This window comes from Megalobrama amblycephala, linkage group LG2 (genome assembly GCF_018812025.1).
Source record: "Megalobrama amblycephala isolate DHTTF-2021 linkage group LG2, ASM1881202v1, whole genome shotgun sequence".
In the NCBI taxonomy this organism is placed as follows: domain Eukaryota; kingdom Metazoa; phylum Chordata; class Actinopteri; order Cypriniformes; family Xenocyprididae; genus Megalobrama; species Megalobrama amblycephala.
The window spans coordinates 38,391,414-38,410,902 of NC_063045.1; the positions used below are offsets into that span (position 1 = coordinate 38,391,414).

Here is a 19,489-nt window from a genome sequence, read left to right on the forward strand (position 1 = left end):
GCACCTTTATTTTGCATACGATTATGTAGGAATTACTTAAAGGTGATAAAGAGGATCTTTTCGTCGACTGAGAAACCAAAGACTGTTACTGAGTTTTTGAAATGAGCGCATGCGTAAGAACAACCCCCCCTCCTTTCGAGGGAACGCCTCCCAAAACTTGTGCACGAGTATTGAAACACGAGTGTTTACCACCGGCATTTGCTGTGTCGTGTTAGTGGATTCATTATGTCGGACTCACCGCAGATAACTCATAATCTGCAGTTGTTATTCCTGTCTCTGGACAAAAACATTGCATGCGGCGCCTGTGGAGTGTGGAAAGTTACTGGAGCGCGCAGCCGCGCTCGTCTCTCACAAGGAACGTCACGGCAGTGATTGACAAGCCAGAGGGCCAATCGTTTACGCGATGATCGCGTAAACGTTGATGTTTTTAAGGCCCTACCTCGTGCACAGATGATGTATATTAATATTATTACTTTCAGTGCACCTAATAAATAGTCTTTTATCAGTTAGTAAAGACAGTTTCAAGTAATATTGCAAAAATGTATAAAACACCTTTTTTAGCACCTTTAAATGAAGAATATTGTGACGTGTTCGTTTCCAGAAGAAAACCCAAGATTACAGTGGAGGTGTTTCAGGGAGTTCAGAAACAGTGCGCACTTTGGAGTGACTTTGTGCTTTATAACTTTGCAGACCGTTTTCATGCTTAAACAGCAAATTCAACAGACAATGAAAATGTAAAAAAAGTAATGGATAGGTAACAATACTAACCTAATCTATCAAATATTGGCTAAATGAATGTTTGTCATCAAACTTGATTTTAAACAGATGAAGTGTTGGTGACCAAGTAGGATGTGTTCCTGGATCAACATCTTGGCCCTGGAAGAACATTCCTTTCAAACAAACATAGTCCTAACCATATTCCCAACCTCAATCATTAACTACCCCTAAAATCAGATGGAAATAATAGTAACCGACCTTGTAATGAGAACAGCATTGTCGTGATGGGCGATCCCATTCTCTGGGATACTGTTTCCATCTCCCTGATGAGAAAGAATGGATTTCTGCCATTTACAGAAGCTGTCTAGAGATTTGTCTGCATGGTGGTTTATCTCCAAGTTGGGCTGCAACATAGAACACCAACGTAACATATCAAACTTTGTTTGAGACAACACAATCTGACCCACAGCATTTTAAAATGATGATGTCAATAGAACATTCAGTTTGTTGAATTATTATTTTATATAATATATTGTATATATTATTTGGCTGGTACAATGTGAATTGTAGTACACCCTTCTATAATGACATCATCTTTGTGGTAGTTGGATCTTTTGGTTGGTTTCCCAGTCTGAGAAGAGTTATTTGACTCTTCCAAGAACAAAAAAAAACAAAAACAAAAAAAAAACATAGACAAACGCCCTGGCTCTCTCATTTAAGACATTACCGTGAAATCTTTTACAAAGTTTCCCTGAGGGACAATGTCTAGGCATATCTGTTCGAATAACTTTAATCTTTAAAAGTGGTCAGACGATTCATGATTCCATCTGTCTTATTCAGGCCAATAAAACTGCAGACTACTGTGAGGTGTTTCTAAGCTTCTAAAAATACTCTGAGCTCACACTCATTTAATGCCAATGCAGACAAAAGACAAGAACGATGAATAGTAAGCATGTGCGTGAGACTAGGGAGAAAATGTCACCTAGCTTATTCTTGGGAAGTACTGCTGAAAAACAATTACCTTTTGCAAAACCAAATTGCAGCTGTAAACTGTTTAAATGGTTTGTTTTTGCAGAACAATGAAAAAAAAAAAACATTAAAGGGATAGTTCACCCCCCCCCCCCCCCCCCAAAAAAAATAAAAAAATTGGTTATCATTTACTCATTCCAAACCTGTGTGACTTTCTTTTTTCTGTGGAACACAAAAATGAAAAATGTATCGTTTTTTGTCCATCCTTTACAATGAAAGTCAATGGAGTCCAAAACAACATTGGACCCCATTGATTTTCAAACAGATGAATGTTCTTCAAAATATAATCTTTTGTGTTCCAAAGAAGAAAGTAAGTCATACAGGTTTGGAACAAAATGAAGTTGAGTAAAGTTGAGGTGAACTATCCCTTTAAGATTTTTGAATCACATTAACATTAAAACTTTTGCATCACATTAAAACACTGACCTGATCTTCTGTCAGAACAATCAGACGGGTTACAATAATGTTCACAACGTTTCCAAGACTGGCATCACGGTAAAGTTTGGCAACCTGACCTCCAGAAAAGAAGAAAAGACACAAAGTCAGCCAAATGCTGTTCGAGTTCTTCCGACGTACCCTTAAAAAAGGACTGAAACATGCACTTGAGACAAACACGCTTAAGAAAAGCAGGACCAAACTTACAATATTCATTACGGACAGGATGTAGTGCTCGATGTCTTTGCGACCGTGGTAGCCAACCATCATTTTGTCCGCCACCACTAGGGTCTCCACAAAGCGTTCAGAACTGACGGAACGGCGCTGGCGGTGGCCACTCGTCGAGCTGTCTCCGCCAGGGACTGAGTAAGGTGGGGTTGCTTCAGGATTGGTATCGTAGCAGGGTGTCCTGTTTATTGTGAGGTCTGGAGAAAACAATTTCTTATCAAAAAGAGATTTATTAGCAGTTCAGTTTTTAGTAAAAACGGCGTTCAGCTGAGCTTTAGATTAGATCTTCACTCAACATTCATGCCGAGGCTGACTTCCAGCCAAACCTGAACCACTGACCATCATTTCCTAACCTGCTATCTATAGCTGTTTATGTCACAATGTGGCCAAACGGAGGTTTACCAACCTGAAACACCACAGCTGAACTCCTCGCTTGGCTTTTGTGGAGAAGGAATGGAAGTCTTTTTATAAATAACATGTGGTTGTCCTTCGTGGTTGACATCACTGAAATTTCTGGATATATTTTTTAATGGCTCTATTAAATATTGCTCGTCCTCTGTGGTTATGACACCATGCTTGATAAGAAAAGAGAAAATGATAGGTTACACAAAAAGCACACAGGAAAAGTAAGAAAATACATTCATTGACAAACGTTGAAATATTCCATCTGCAATATCGAGGACAAGGTTGTAAAATAATGCATTTTAATGTATGTATCGCATGCTTATCATCTCTACAAATAGTCTCTTAAGTTCATGCTGTTAAAACACATACCAGAACACAGATAATTAGAACTCATATTATTTCAAGTAATTCATATCATTCAGCATTGCCTGCAAATGCAAAAACATGCCACAATACAAATCAATGAGATAAATCACTCAAAACCACCAAATTACATAAAGAACAACACCGTAATTACCTGGACAGGGACCAAAGCACACAGATCTGTGCCCTTGAACACCCCCAATTTAACATAAATTCAAAAAGTGCCTCAGAAATGTGTTTGTAGGAAAAAAGAAAAGAAAAAAAACCTCTGGCATGTTCTCCAAGTCTGTAAAACTCCACAATGAGACCAATTAAATCTTTACAAAGAAATAGCAAACGCTGCACACACAAAACAAAAGCGCAGTTGATATAAGCCGTATGCTGTGTGATGCACAGCGAAAAACGCTAAGGCATTCAAAGGATTGTTTTTCCATTTTTGGTTTCAATAAAATGACTGAGGCAATGAAGAAATCTCAATTTATGAAGTAAGGTGACTGAGCCAGTACTTTTGGCTGCAACAATAATAAAATAACATTTTAGCATCACTGCAACTGTCTCGTTCTCCATTCTAACTAAAGGGGAATTATGAGGAAAAGCTAATATTACAGACCTGATAAAGCAGAGATGATTGGAATTTCTCATGTACTACAAACTAAAGCTTTAGTGTCAGTTGTCTGGTTGATTTAATAATGGAAGTGGAATATTAAGTTTGCTTTTACTTTCAGAATGAGTTTTGATCCCAGCCATTGGGAAAGATCAAACCTACATGAGATCAGTTGTGATGCAGATTAATTAACTGGTTGGGGTCATATAGGACTCTCTTATGTAGCCAAAAACGTGAAATGGAAAGATAGATGCCTGGTACAGTATGTCTTAAAACAATCTCAATTAAGCTCCATTGACAGCATTTGTGAATAAAAATAATTTACTCTTGTCCCTTGTAAAAAAAAAAAAAAAACTCAACATCCTGTTTACAAGTCACTTACAATGGAAGTGTATGGGGCAAGACAATAGACCAGAATAAATGTTAAAATATGCACAGTTTTTTTATATAGTTTAGCCTAAAGACAAAAAAAAAGTGTTAACATAGTGCAGGACTTTTCAACCTTTACAGACACAGGGAACTTAGCCAATAGACCACCAATATGAACAACAGCACATCCCTCTGCAATGTCTTTTCTCATAGATTTTCATAGTAACTGCATTACTGTAAACATTACTGTTTTTACTTGTTTTTACTGGTTAGTCTGTTAAGTCAGCAGATAGCACCTCCACGTAGATGCTGTAACCACCATTTTCTGTGAGCAAAGATCCTCCATCTCCATTGACGACCATTCAAAAGTAGCTGTACATTTTGACAAATATAATTTTCATTATATTGTACATACCTATAAAGCCGAAGCACATGAACTGAATATCAGAATTTTTTATTTATTTATTTCACGTGAACTAAATGTAATTGAGCCAAAACAGTCAGTCACAGGACCGATCATACACCTGGTAAAACGCATCTTAATACCAGGTGTTAAAGGTGCCATCGAATTTTTTTTATAAATTTTTTTAACTGCCCATTTTGAGGCATAATTAGAAATGCGCTGATTCAGGCTGCGGCCCCTTTAAATCACGCGCTCTCCGCCCCCTCCCGAGCTCTTGACTCTATCATTGCATAAACAAAGTTCACACAGCTAATATAACCCTCAAAATGGATCTTTACAAAGTGTTCGTCATGCAGCATGTCTAATCGCGTAAGTATGGTATTTATTTGGATGTTTACATTTGATTCTGAATGAGTTTGATGGTGCTCCGTGGCTAACGGCTAATGCTACACTGTTGGAGAGATTTATAAAGAATGAAGTTGTGTTTATGAATTATACAGACTGCAAATGTTTAATAATGAAAATAATGACGGCTCTTGTCTCCGTGAATACAGTAAGAAACGATGGTAACTTTAACCACATTTAACAGTACATTAGCAACATGCTAACGAAACATTTAGAAAGACAATTTACAAATATCACTAAAAATATCATGATATCATGGATCATGTCAGTTATTATCGCTCCATCTGCCATTTTTCGCTGTTGTCCTTGCTTGCTTACCTAGTCTGATAATTCAGCTGTGCACATCCAGACATTAAATACTGCCCACCCTTGTGTAATGCCTCGATCATGGGCTGGCATTTGCAAATATTGGGGGCGTACATATTAATGATCCCGACTGTTACGTAACAGTCAGTGTTATGTTGAGATTCGCCTGTTCTTCGGAGGTCTTTTAAACAAATGAGATTTATATAAGAAGGAGGAAACAATGGAGTTTGAGACTCACTGTATGTCATTTCCATGTACTGAACTCTTGTTATTCAACTATGCCGAGGTAAATTCAATTTTCAATTCGATGGCACCTTTAACAGGGCCATAAGGCAGGGATAGGCAGCGTCAGTCCTGGACTAAATCCAAAAACTGGAAAATGCTGCCTTCAGAGGACACATTTCATGGTAGGAAGACATCAAGGCACATCTGAATCCAATGTTAGCTTCACTTCCTGTGAAATAGCTTGCGCTATTTTGCTGTAGATCATTAAACTGTTACGCTGCCTCAGAAGTCTATCTGAAATCAGTTTCGTGAGATGCCTTCATGCACAAACACTGACTTACAAGTCTGATAAGGCAGCGAGGCAACAAGTCAGCTGCCTAGGTTTTCGGATGCAGCCCTTGAGTGCCGCTGTCCTGCAGAGCTTAGCTCCAACCATAATCAAACACACCTGAACAAGCTAATCATTGTCTTCAGGCTACAGGCAGGTGAGATTTTCTTATTCAGGGTTGGAGCTAAACTCTGCAGGACAGCGGCACTCCTGTTTACACCTGGTATTAAGATGTGTTTTGGTTGATCGGATCACAAATAGACGAGCGAGACATTCCTCTTTACACCTGGTATTTTAATCCGTCTCTTTTGTTCACTTTCAACCACTTCTGTCCTGATTTCTTCGAGGGGAGGGTCTGTGGGTGGGTAAATGTATGGGGGTTTTTTTTCTTCAGATTTTTCGATTTAATGGACAAAATAAACTCATGCAATCTACATATGAATGCGCTCGGAGATGACGGAAAAACACACGGAGCAGTAACTTTTGTTTCTGCTCTGATAGCCGCAAGACTGAATGCTGTGAGTGCGTGTTAGAAATTGGTGAGAGAACATTGTGCTTGGTACGTTTTTTGTCTTCCAACCAAACTTGGGTCTCAGCCAACAAAGTTTAAATCCTGTCTGGCTAGCGTGCTTCCCATAATGTTTACGCATTAGGTCAGTAGGTGGAAAGTAGGTGGTCTTTTGTGGCTGTTCGAACACATTTGACCACATAAGCGTCTACACTACGAAAGCATTCCAGGCAAATGCGTTTTCGACTACCTCTGGAAGTGGCCGAAAGTGGACAAGCTCAAAACGTTTTAGACCCTGTTTACACCTGTATGAATTGCTGTGGTAACCAACACCATGTCACAAATGCTGCTGAGAGATCCTGAGGTGTACTGAAACTTGTCTAAATCATTATTTTGTTAATATTTTGCAATATCCAACTGAGGGGTTCAGGTAAAACTCTCTACAGGCTGGCTATTTACTGAACTCCTGAACTATAGGTCTGCAGAGTAGTTTAGAGAGAAGGTTTTGTGTTTGCACGCAGACACAGTGACTGCAGGAAATGCCTCAGGACCAGCAGAGCCACTCTAAATTCTCATAGATTTATGTGAGGGTGCTGCTGATACCAGGGTGGAATCTAATATCGAGGCCTGTCCTCCCACATGAACACACCAGTTTAAGGTAATTGCACAGGGCCATCACTCTTGAGAATTTTTCCCTCAGTCTCTCGTCAAGTTAAAGACACAACATGCAAAAATTCTATCAAGGTTCAAGTGCTGAGAAAGTTACTTTAAAATTGAATCTTGCCAAGATACAAGGTACTCATAATTTAAAGTATTTAAACTACAGTCAAGCTACCATTTTGGAAAAGTAGATAAAGTTAACTGCGTTAAAGGTGCCATCGAACGTTTTTTTACAAGATGTAATATAAGTATAAGGTGTCCCCTGAATGTGTCTGTGAAGTTTCAGCTCAAAATACCCCATAGATTTTTTTACATTTTTTTTTTAACTGCCTATTTTGGGGCATAATTAGAAATGTGCCAATTCAGGCTGCGGCCCCTTTAATTGCTCGGGCTCTCTGGCCCCTCCCGAGCTCTCGACTCTATCATTGCATAAACAAAGTTCACACAGCTAATATAACCCTCAAAATGGATCTTTACAAAGTGTTCGTCATGCATGCTGCATGCATACATCGGATTATGTGAGTATGGTATTTATTTGGATGTTTACATTTGATTCTGAATGAGTTTGATAGTGCTCCGTGGCTAACGGCTAATGCTACACTGTTGGAGAGATTTATAAAGAATGAAGTTGTGTTTATGAATTATACGAACTGCAAGTGTTTAATAATGAAAATAATGATGGCTCGTCTCCGTGAACACAGTAAGAAACGATGGTAACTTTAACCACATTTAACAGTACATTAGCAACATGCTAACGAAACATTTACAAATATCACTAAAAATATCATGTTATCATGGATCATGTCATTACTTGCTTGCTTACCTAGTCTGATGATTCAGCTGTGCACAGATCCAGGCGTTAATACTGGCTGCCCTTGTCTAATGCCTTGAACATGAGCTGGCATATGCAAATATTGGGGGCGTACATATTAATGATCCCGACTGTTACGTAACAGTCGGTGTTATGTTGAGATTCGCCTGTTCTTCAGAGGTCTTTTAAACAAATGAGATTTATATAATAAGGAGGAAACAACAGTGTTTGAGACTCACTGTATGTCATTTCCATGTACTGAACTCTTGTTATTCAACTATGCCAAGGTAAATTCAATTTTCAATTCTAGGGCACCTTTAAGGTAGCTGCATTAAAGCTAAATTTCACAATTTGTCATTCCTTTCTTTGGAACACAAAAGATGACCTTTTGAAAAATGTCTGAATGTTTTTTATTTGTCCAGGCAGTGAAAGATTTTCACACAGTATGCGTTTATCTGAATTTTTTCACACACACAAAAAAAGATGCAAAATGTCATGCAAAGACTCAATAAATGACACAAATTAGATTTTATACATGCTACTTGACAGTAGGGATGTGCGACCGACTAGTCGACTAGTCCCATTTCTCTGAACACTTCGTGAGTGAAAATGAACACATGCAATCTGAGGTGAAACGAAATGATTTTGTTTTCCGCTCCAGATACACATTTTTCAAAATAATATATTAATTTTAAAATGTAACATTAACATGACGGTAATTTAAACTTAGCCTTTGTAAAACATAAAACATAAAAAGTAAATGACTAGAATTTCCAAGTTGAATAGCAGCAGCAGTATCGTTTAATCAACTAGTCGAACAGTCTTGCACATCCCTACTTGACAGAGGCATTCAAAAGTTTTTTTTTATTGCCTTAACATGCTAAGCTGTTAAGCTGTGTAGCATTAAAAGCATTTTAGTTGTTAGTAGTTACAGAAGTTAGTTGTCAAGGCAATTTGAAATGTCACACTAGTTTATACTAGTCAGAGCCATGATCTAATATTACAATAATCACATCGCATCACAGAAAGCCATGTTTCACAGCAACCGTGCAGTGCGGTTTAGTCAAGCAACGTCAAAGGCCCTTCCAGATGAAATGCTCAGCGTGGGATAGGAATCAGCTGGCAACGGGCTTGCAGGTGCAGGAGGGATTCAAGCCCGATGCAGAGAGATAGCTAAGCTAATATTTTGCTGTCACTCAGCAGTCACTTAACAGTGAGCAGAAGCAGCCGTGTACACAGAGACAGGGACATAGATAAGAACTCTGGCAGCAACACACACAAGGTGCTTTAAGCTCTTCTCTCTCTCTCTCTCTCTCTCTCTCTCTATCTTTCGTGTTAGTCACACACATGAGGCATGAGTTTCTTGAAGCTGCCTAAGCTTTATTAATGTAATGTAGACACGCTGACTCATTCTGGACGCTGGCCTGAAGCTCTGGAGTTAAACAGCTGAGCAAGACATTGACATGGACAATGAGCTGCATTTTTCAATGTCAAAATCCTGTCTCCTATCTGAGATTAATAAGCTTAATAGACAACTACAAAGAAGTCATCTGTAGGTTGATTCTCAAGAAAGGGAATCAGCTTCCCTGCACAGCAACATTGACTCAACCAATGCTGTGAATGTGGGGAGGGACTATCGGTTTGTCCAACCAATAGCAGAGTGTTCAGGAAACCTGTTTGACAACAACCTTTACTTTTGCAGAATTACAAACTTCGGCTATAACTAGATTTTTGCTACGCAGTTATTAAAGTCCACGTGAACTGGAAGTTGCAAACGACTTTTCTCCAGTGTTGTGACGTATTTACAAGTGAAACGGAAATACTGAATAGAGGGCAGAGTTTTACTGTAGCGCTCCTCCTCTGCATCTCTCACTCATAGCAGACGAACGGTTGCAGAAGAGTGGTTTAAGTGTTTTCAACCCAAGCCGTCAAACTGACGTTATCAGAGAAGGAACGCCTTTCCAGACCGGAAGTAACTTTTCAGATTACCGCGACAAACTATTTTTTCTGTGTTTTAACTTGCACGGATTAATTGTTTACCACAAGACTAGTAATATGCACTAACAAAGTAGATAAGGTCAATTTTGATTTCATGTGTACTTTAAGGTCATCACTGCAATGCGGTTACTTTTTCTAAGGCATTGTGAGTGGTTGAGAGTGCAAAGTAAAGCATTTTTTCACCAATTTCTTTGCCAGATGAAGATCATACGTTCGATCACTAAAAGTAATAGCACATATTCTCGTGGTTTAGAAATATTCATCCACAGAAAGGACAGCATATCAGTCACATTAAAAAGGCTAAGTCAGCAAATATGGGGCCCTTTGAGGAAGTAAACACTTCAGCTGAAGATCTTTAGATATGTGGGCAATAAAATGCAATGCATATTCCACATGTCATTGGCCAGCATGCTTTCATATCCCTGTGTGAATGTACAATTTCCAATCTGTTCTTTTATGCAGAAAACAGTGTCTTTTTCCTGAGGTATTTTGGAGAAAAACAGCATACTTACCTTCTCATACACCCACAAGCATGAAGATTTTTTTTAAATCTGTTGTACTCACCAAGCCTTTGCAGTTGCTCAATGCCACTTTTGTAGTGCTATATTGATCCAGTAGATATCCAGCATAGTGGCAGTTATCGACCACTGAATGCTGCCAGTCTAGTCCGTCTTTGCCCCAGTACTCTACTGTGAAATGTTTAGAAACCAGATTGGGGTTGAGTGTCAGGTTCAGGTGAAAGTGCTTGCCGTAGGCTGAGAGTTTGTAAAAAAGCCTGGTCTCAGTGTGGTCCAGCTCAGCCTGGTCCAGTCCACGTCGCCGCCGACCAGGCCTGTAATGTTTCACAGTGTAACTCATGAACTGGCCCCTCTCGTTCACCCGCACTGGTACTGTTAGCTGATAGTGCTCCAGCGTGGATAGGAATTCCGCTTTTTGTTTTGGGGAATAAAGTCAAGCAGATAACAGTGAGCAAAACAAAGGAGAGGGTAATCATAGGAAACCAAAAATCAACAAGCAATTTCAGCATTCTGTGAGGCAGGTGTGCTCAGAGTAAGGTTTAATTGCTCAGTGGTTGATCTATCACAGCTCAGGAGACTGAGTTTCAGTTACATTTTAATTCTAGTAGCAACTTTGTTTCTGATGTTTCTCTTACAAACCCTTTAGAGCAGTGTTTCTCAACTGGTAGGTCGTGACCCAAAAGTGGTTTGCAAGTCCGTTTTGGGTGGTCACAGAGTGTGTAGTCAACAGCAACAACAAAATATATTTAGTTTTATTTTGAAAGACGTGCATGAATGCTGTTGCCTTTTTGCAAAGGCTTTGATCTTCTGTTAGTTTCCATTCCACTGCGCTGCTATAGTTTTTTTATGTAAACTTGCTAGATGGACGCATTTGTGTCATATATTACCTGTGTGTTTGTGGACTTTTATGTTATTTCCTGTCATGTGTTTTGCTTTGTAGTTCTTTGTAGTTTTAAGTTGATTAGTTCCCTCGTTATCTTGTTTAGCTCGTCTCTTCTGCGTATAAATAGTGCTTGTGTTCCACTCGTGTTTTGATCAGTCGTTGTATGTATGTGGAAGTATGAGTTCCCCGTGTTTCCCAGCACTGTCATTAAATGCTCCTGCACTTATAGCTCGTTTCCACCGAGCGGTACGGTTCAGTTCAGTGCAGTAAAGTACGATTTGGGATGGTAAACTCTGATCCGGCTTGCGTTTCCACCGCCAACAGTACCCTTACTTGATGGGAAAGTAACGATCAACGTCATTCTCGCGTGAAGAAGAAGGTGACAGTAAACAACAATGGAGGACATACAGCAGCTTTATAGAGTGCCCCAGGGATGACGCGTTTTTGTAGGCCAACCCGGAAGTTAGCGGCGCACAGGTTCCCTCGGTTGAAAGCCTATGCATTTTTCCCATAGACTTTTGGAAAATCGCAGAAAATACGCTCTGTGTTTAATAAAGGGTTATGACACTTACACGTTTTGTCTATCAAGATAATCTTTACAAGTTAACACAACATTTATAGATTTTGAAGCCTAAATAAAGTTGTCAGATATAAAAGGCTAACAGTAGGCTATAAACGGACTACAGCACACCATGGTCACGGATCAACGTCACCACCACCAAGCTTCCTCAAACTGTATTTAAAAAAACAACTTTATTTACATCATGCTCGCTGATTATGATCTGTGCTGTTATGAATACTTATCCACTTTTTCATGAGAAATGCTGTCCAAATGTCCCGTTTTTAATGATGACGTCTAAAGTCCCCGCCAAAGGAAGTAGTCCCTTTTAGCAATTTGTTAGCAACCGCCGATTTTAAGACATAGTAAAAATTTAAGTGGGTTATAACTGGTGTGTTTTATGTCATAGATCAAAACGTGAAAGTATTTAGAGGCTTTGTTAACCACAGACCTTATTTCAGGCGATTTAGCAAAAACCCATTCAAAAAACCCATAGACTTTACGGCGTTGGAACCGGAAGTCCTAAAATGCTAACTCGCTTCCAGGTTTTGCCTACAAAATTGCGTCATCCCTGAGGCACTCTATTTGAGCAAAGGCTGAAGGTTGCAAGGAAAAACAGCTGAAAATTACCCATTGTGTTGCAACGGTACTGTGTTGTCATTCCCCTTGCAGAACGCGTAAGTGACGATTCTCTGTCAACCAATCAACGTTCTGCAATGAGTGTAGCTCCACCCTTTAGGTACTATTGGTACTATTGTGCTAGGTACCCCAATGAAAGGGTCCCCCAAAAAGTAGTACGGTATGGTTCAGAATTAGGGTACCATTCACAACTTCTGACAATGGAAACGGCAAAAATTGCATACCGTACTGTACAGAACCATACCACTCAGTGGAAACGAGCCATTAGATCCATTTCCCTGTCTGCTCATTTCACACCCATCATTACAATTGTGACCGGGTCTTTTGAAGTGTCTTGGGCATGACACCTTCTAAAAATGAGGTGTAAAAAAAGTTCAAAAAACATCTTTAGACCTTGCAGGGTTTTTTTCCATTCCACTAACCTGCATCTTGTGTTGTCCTGTTTTAGTATCTGCTGGCAGATGAGGGTATATGTCAGTGTCATTATTCTCTCATTGTTTTTGTAACTTTTTGGGGCCAGTTCAAACAGAACGCATTACAGTGTTACGTAGTTACAGTGTCAATTACCAAAATTGCTAAAAAGGTACCAATAAATTACGTAAGTGGAATGCCGTGTGTTAGCTGGGAAGGATTTGCATGCAGGTATGATGTTCATTCATTCATTCATCAGGATCAGTGTCCATTTGTTTTATTAACAGTTCATGTTAGTATTGTGTATTTACCATGGTAACTCTAGTTTCTGTAACACTAACCCAAAATAGCACCAATTCTATATTTTTGATGACTGTGGTGGCTCATACCTGACTGCTCCCTTACCTATAATACTGTTTACTCATCAGTGTTAGTGAAATTCTTACAATTTCTGTGAAGCCTATGCTAAGTAAAGTGTGACAGTACTTGTGTGTTGTCAACCATTTTTTTAAATAAATTTGCTTGGTTCAAATTCCTAAAAATTTGGGTTGCAGCTTGATGGCCATGGGAAAATGTGAGTCCCACGGCCAAACCAATTGAGAACCACTGCTTTAGAGAAATAAAAATAGACATAAATTAATGTGGATATTATAGCTAAAGTAATTTGGTCTTTGAATAATTTGATGAGAAATGTTACATTTATTTTTAATTCTCTTAAATGTCTCAGTTGTTTCTCCTTCACAGCAGTGATATTCAAAGGGAGCAAATGGAGACTTTTGTGTTAGACTTCTGCTTCTCAGATTTCTCTCTCAGTAATCTCACAAGTTGCCTCTTGTCGTTTCAGAGTAGATCAACTGTCTCAAACTAGGGTCAGGTTTGAGTAGTTAAAAGTCTAAAGTCTCAATTTGAACTGAATCATAAAATTTTTTTATCAAATTCCTCAATGTTTTTCGAGAGCAACACCTGAGAAAGGTGTTAAGATGACTTAAAAGGAAGCATACCTGTAACGGAGACCTCGTTACATCTCCCGATGCTATGCAAGAGCAAAATTTTCCTCTGGACTGGCAAATCTCAGCACAGTTTGACACACTGTTGAGATCTCTTTTGATATTTAAGACAAAAGGTGAGATTGCTGAGGGGGCTTTCTCAGGAGAAAAATCAGAAATAGAAATCGCAAGCAAAAATCTCCATTTGCTCTCTATTTTGTCTTACTGATGTCTAAGAGAAACAAAGAGATACTTTACTAGTGTGTTCATAACTCAAACATTGCTCAAGAAATTCTTCAAAGATCAAATCATCGGAATTACGCTACCTACATGTGTTTTATAGCTCCTGTCTTCGCTGTATGTCAATGATTGTCTCATTTCTCTCAATGTACTTTAGAAGAAGCATCTGAGACAAGCTTGATACTTTACATGAAAACATAACTGAGCAATAAAAGTTTTCTCTGGGTAGAGCTGAAAGTGTCTAAATGGCATCACTGTAAGCAGAAATGATTTATGGCTTGTCTAGAGTGTATTTTTTAGATCTTGTATGATATCAGCTGTTACAGCTACAGTCATCACTTTCGGTTAAACTTACCTTGAGAGTTGTACGAAAGGATCTGAGCTTCAGCAGCGGCCAAGACCAGGCTAAATATCCAAGTCAGCGTCTTCCAAAAAATTTCCATAATTTAGGGAAGATCTGACATGGGTGTGGGGGTAGGGGGGTTGGGGGAGGCTACAAGTGGATTAAAGCGATATGATCAATCCAGCTTCGCACCATAACATATCCGTGACAAGCATCCTCGATACATTCGAATCTCAGTTCACACTTAATCCCAGGTTTAAAAGTCTTCCTAAAGGTGAAGTCTCTAGGAAGGACTTGTGCCTGCACCTTTGTCAGCCATGAGCTGGGCAAGAATCCATAAGAACTCTCTTCATGTTATTCCAAAGCAGCGGATCTATATTAGGAGCTTGTCCTGAATGATCCATTTGTTTGCCTGGAAATGAATGAGAGTGGGGAAAAAAAACTTGTCAGTGGAAAATTGCCAGTTTCTAATCTTACAAAATGTTCCTAAAAGTTGACTGAACACAATTTTTCAACTGTGTCTTATCAAACATCAAGAGCAGAATGCAATTGTGCAGCTGTAACATCTGGACTTGAACAGGTTTGATCACACACATAATGGTGAGCTCATAGGTGTTGAGTGGGATGCCGTAACTTCAGGTTATCATTTTCACACCTGCACTTGACTATTAGCTGCCCTGCCTGTTTCCGATTCATGAAAACCTGTTGCAAATAACATGACTGGTGGATGATCAGACAAAAGTTTCACCAACCAGTTTGAGTTTTGCAAGATTTTTGATGTGTGAATGGGATTCACAAGTATTTCTTTAATAAAGTGCAGATGAAATAAAGTTTCATCTGCACTCAAATGCTGCTAAAGCTTTTTCAGAACTAACTTAAGTTTTCTGAGCCATTTTTTGCACAAGTTTTGCAGTACTATCATGGTCTCAAGCTGGATGTATCAGTTCTTAAGTTCACACAGGTGTCCTATCAGAGAAACCACAGGTGCAGAACATGATCCACTAACAACTGACATCCAGAAAGTGTCAAAATATTTTCATTTTGAGCAGCATATTTCTATTTTATTATTATTATTATTACTTTAATTATTATTTCGGACACAAAATGCCACTTTTTAAAGTGTGGTTTTAAGGGATAGTTCACCCAAAAATGAATATTCTGTCAACATTTACTAACACTCATGTTGTTCCAAACTGGTATGCATTTTTTAGAAGATATTTTGAATGCTGGTAACCAAACAGCTTTAGTGACCACTGAATTCCATTGTATGGACAAAAATACAATGAGAAAATCCCAAAACATAATTTTTTTTTATGTTCCACAGAAGAAAGTCATACAGTTTTAGAACGGCTTGAGGATCTGTCTGTCTGTCTGTCTGTCTGCCTGCCCGCCTGCCTATCTATCTATCTATCTATCTATCTATCTATCTATCTATCTATCTATCTATCTATCTATCTATCTATCTATCTATCTATCTATCTATCTATCTATCTATCTAATAATAATAAGCACAAGCATGACTGTATTACAGTACCATTGCTAGACTCAACGTTTCATAGCTCTATGTGATAATAGTAAAAGCAACAGAAGAAGTAACTCACCGGATGAACATCAGATCAAATGCCGGCTTTTCTCTAGAACAGCAACAGAAGAGTCGTCCAGTTCCAACAGATATATCCTATATGTCACCTCCTTTTGCGTGTATTTCTTACTCTCGCAGCAGAAGCGGCAGCCGTGCAGACGAACATTCATGAGTTTAATGAAGCGGCTTCTTCCAGACAGCAGCTCGAGTCTAAAACGTGTCTGACCCAGACAGCTGGCAACTGCCCAACACTATTACACTGACCGCTGAAATAAAAACACACAAGCCCAGTGAGACGACTACAAATGTTAACCAAGGGACTCTTTATTTATTTATTTAATTGTTTGATGAAGTATCTTTCATTAATGTTGTCGTTTGAGATAAAGCAGTCACAAAGCGTTACTATTACAAACAGACTCCGTCACATTATCATGCATTGATATTTTCTATGCAAACTCCACTGGGAATGACCATACTATCCTTCCTGTCTCAAAGACCGTAAGAAATGATAGTTACCGTCTTCATCTTTTTTTTTTGTAGAACACATGCAGACATCTTCATTTGAATCCACTTCAGTGCATTCTTCAGCAAATCTCTCGTTTCGATTCAAGCCATTCTCTACCTCTCATGCCAACAAATGTAGTTGTGTCCTTGTACAGGAACAAAAAAAGCTCTTCATGGACTCACTGCATCAGCAATGCAATGAAAAAGGCTGGGGAAAAAACTCCATCTTCAAAATATGAAAAAGTTGTTGAATAAGTTTGTGTAACTCAGCTCATGTTTAACTGTTTCCAGCGTGTGTGATGGCTTATTGTTTGGTCTCGTGATCTTTGATTCACCAGAGATGAATAATAACAGTAATGCACATTGGACCGGTGCGCATGCAGGACAGCAGAGCTGATGAGAGACTTGCAGCCTTTAATACTGAAGCCGGATCTGAGCCAGCACTCAAACTCAAACACTGGCAGCACGAGAGAGACGGGGAGGTTCGACATGACGTCATTGCAGATGTGCCTGCCCGGTGCGCGCTCATTCGGATCATCAGGTGAAAAGTGCACACAAGAAGCCGGTAACAACACGAACTTTCAATGAATGATTAATAACAAACTTTTTTGTGCTTAACATTCAAACCTATCAAGAACACGTCGGAGGAATATAACAATTTTTAAGTCATATTCCGAGTCATATGTCATTTTAAAAAGAAAAAATTCTTAAGACATTCACAGTAAATGACAATTAACCACATTTCACATCCCAAAAAAAAAAAAAAAAAAAAAAAAAAAAAAAATATATATATATATATATATATATATATATATAGCCTATACGTGTAGCTATATGGTGATGTTTTATTCGCAGTGAATGATAATAAAAGCAAAATCATGATCAACTTAAGTGCAGGTGTCTTCTTTTTCCAGACATAGCCTAATATAACAGTGGCACACAGAGACAATATATCAACATCAGAAATAAATAAATGCATATTAATAGGCTATCATTATCTATAAAAATATATATATAATAATAAAATAATATACTACAAAAATAATAATATAAAAATATATAGTCGAGTGTTTGGAAGAAAACGACTGGTATTTCATGTGCATTTAGATGTTTGTACGCTGATAGAGAATTGTTGCTTAGTTTGCAGCGCCGCCACGTGGTGGCTGTGTGACAGTGCACTGATTTACTGGGTTGATACAAAACTATTATATCAAATAATAAAGGAATAAGGTATATGCAATGCAATAAGGGAAAGGTTCGTTGATTCTGCATCATTTAATGATTTTGATCTGTGTAAAGTGCTCTTTCCACTCCATAGGCCAATCAATACTTAAGGTGAGATGGGGAAGCTTACCTCCACTTCAGGATTAAATAGTCTGAAGTAAAAATATTAGGTGTGTGTGTGTGTGTGTGTGTGTGTGTGTGTGTGTGTGTGTGTGTGTGTGTGTGTGTTGGATAGAATTTAAGAACTGATGGTCAGCAGTGCGAGGCTACTCTAAAAAAAAATTAAGTGGCTTTGTAAAAATCCCAATAATAAATAATATGCTATATATATTTATTATATTATTATATAATAAATAATAATATTTCCAGATTCATAACCCTCAACAACCTTCCATGTGAGGGTTCACAGTTTCGCTGTTTTTTCATTATTTTCGACAAATACAGCCAAAGTCCCTTTTTTGGCAAGTAATTTCACTCGGCGGCCATCTTTGAAATGCCTCTATAACAGGCAGCTATTTCAGTCATGCAAGTACAGCTTCCATCTCTTTGAATGGGGAAACATTAAATTCTCCAAAGCCGTTCACCCAGTTTAAGATTAAAATTCATATTTGAAATAACTAATGAAACCTGCCAACTGTTTAATAAATTATGTTAATAAATGCTCAAATCATGACAAAAAAAAAAAAAATACCAGACCAGTCAAAGCCATATGCAGCCATAAGCACGTCTAAGAACACTGTTTCCATAGCAACCGGAGTTTCTAAAGGCAGATGCAGTGACACAATGACTTAACCAATTGCCTCTTTTATTTAACCATGGTATCACATGAATGGGAATATGCAATGATATGCAGATGAGGTTATGCATAGTAAAACTAGGCGTTGTAAGCTCCATATATGGTGATTTTGGGGAGGAGACAGGGTGGAGATGCACATACGCACAATCTTCTGCTGACTGGGATTTATAAAGGGATTTTTGTCCAGGTTCTGGTGTACGCATGGTTTTATAAATCTGAAAACTTTTGTGCAGAATCTAGCTTTTGTGCGTACGTACACTTTTAGGATGAAATCTATGGAAAGTTTAATAAATGAGGCCCCTGGTCCCTCTGCAATAGGGAGGACTTCAGGCTCACTGGTACAGGTGACATGCTGAGAAGTCTGATCTAAAGAGGGAAATAATATCAACCAAAATATGGTTTTAAAGGGGGGGTATCACACACAGTTTCTGCCAATCTCATGTTAATCTTGAGTAGTATTGCATCCTTTATACAGTATCTCCGAAATGTCTTTAGTTTTATAATTATAAAAGATACATACGCTGTACCGAGTCTTTCCGAAAAAAGCCGAGCTCCTGGAGGCGTGCCATGTGAGCGGAGCTAAAGAGTCACAAGCATGCACTGCTTTTGCATAGAGATCGTCTGCAAGCTGCAACATCATTATAAATTAAAAGGGAATGAAAACGTTCGTGGTGTTTACAATATATGCACTTGCGCACCGATTGCCAACAAAACACAGGCATCTGATGCAGCTTTACTCACCACCCGTGATCTGCAAATCCAGCGCCGAACTGGGACTTGTTTACAAAGCATTCATCACCGAAATTCCGGGAACAAACATACGTGTGCAACTCCGTTGCTGCCCCGGAAAAACAAACCTTAAAGCCGGTTCTATGGGAAGCTGAAAAAGGTAATCTTTCCCTCACAACCAAAAACACACTCCTTTGTTGACAGGAGCTGCATCTCATTTTTAGAGGCTGCATCCTCTGGAGGTTGCATTTGTAGGCTGCATAGGTCATCAAGGATGTCAT

General features: G+C 38.7%; 1 protein-coding gene across 1 annotated transcript in view; it reads right to left on the bottom strand.

Annotated features, from left to right (window-relative positions):
• The window catches only part of adamts6 (ADAM metallopeptidase with thrombospondin type 1 motif, 6), a 105,209-nt gene extending 88,016 nt beyond the window's left edge, over nucleotides 1–17,193 (bottom strand). The window contains exons 1-8 of the mRNA XM_048174709.1: nucleotides 16,472–17,193; nucleotides 15,975–16,221; nucleotides 14,386–14,785; nucleotides 10,359–10,723; nucleotides 2,816–2,984; nucleotides 2,389–2,606; nucleotides 2,173–2,256; nucleotides 976–1,121 (exon numbers count right to left, since the gene is read on the bottom strand). Of these exons, the coding sequence (XP_048030666.1) occupies nucleotides 976–1,121; nucleotides 2,173–2,256; nucleotides 2,389–2,606; nucleotides 2,816–2,984; nucleotides 10,359–10,723; nucleotides 14,386–14,473 (1,070 nt within the window). The 5' untranslated portion in view covers nucleotides 14,474–14,785; nucleotides 15,975–16,221; nucleotides 16,472–17,193. The remainder of the gene's footprint in view (nucleotides 1–975; nucleotides 1,122–2,172; nucleotides 2,257–2,388; nucleotides 2,607–2,815; nucleotides 2,985–10,358; nucleotides 10,724–14,385; nucleotides 14,786–15,974; nucleotides 16,222–16,471) is intronic.
• Between the last annotated feature and the right edge of the window lie 2,296 nt (nucleotides 17,194–19,489).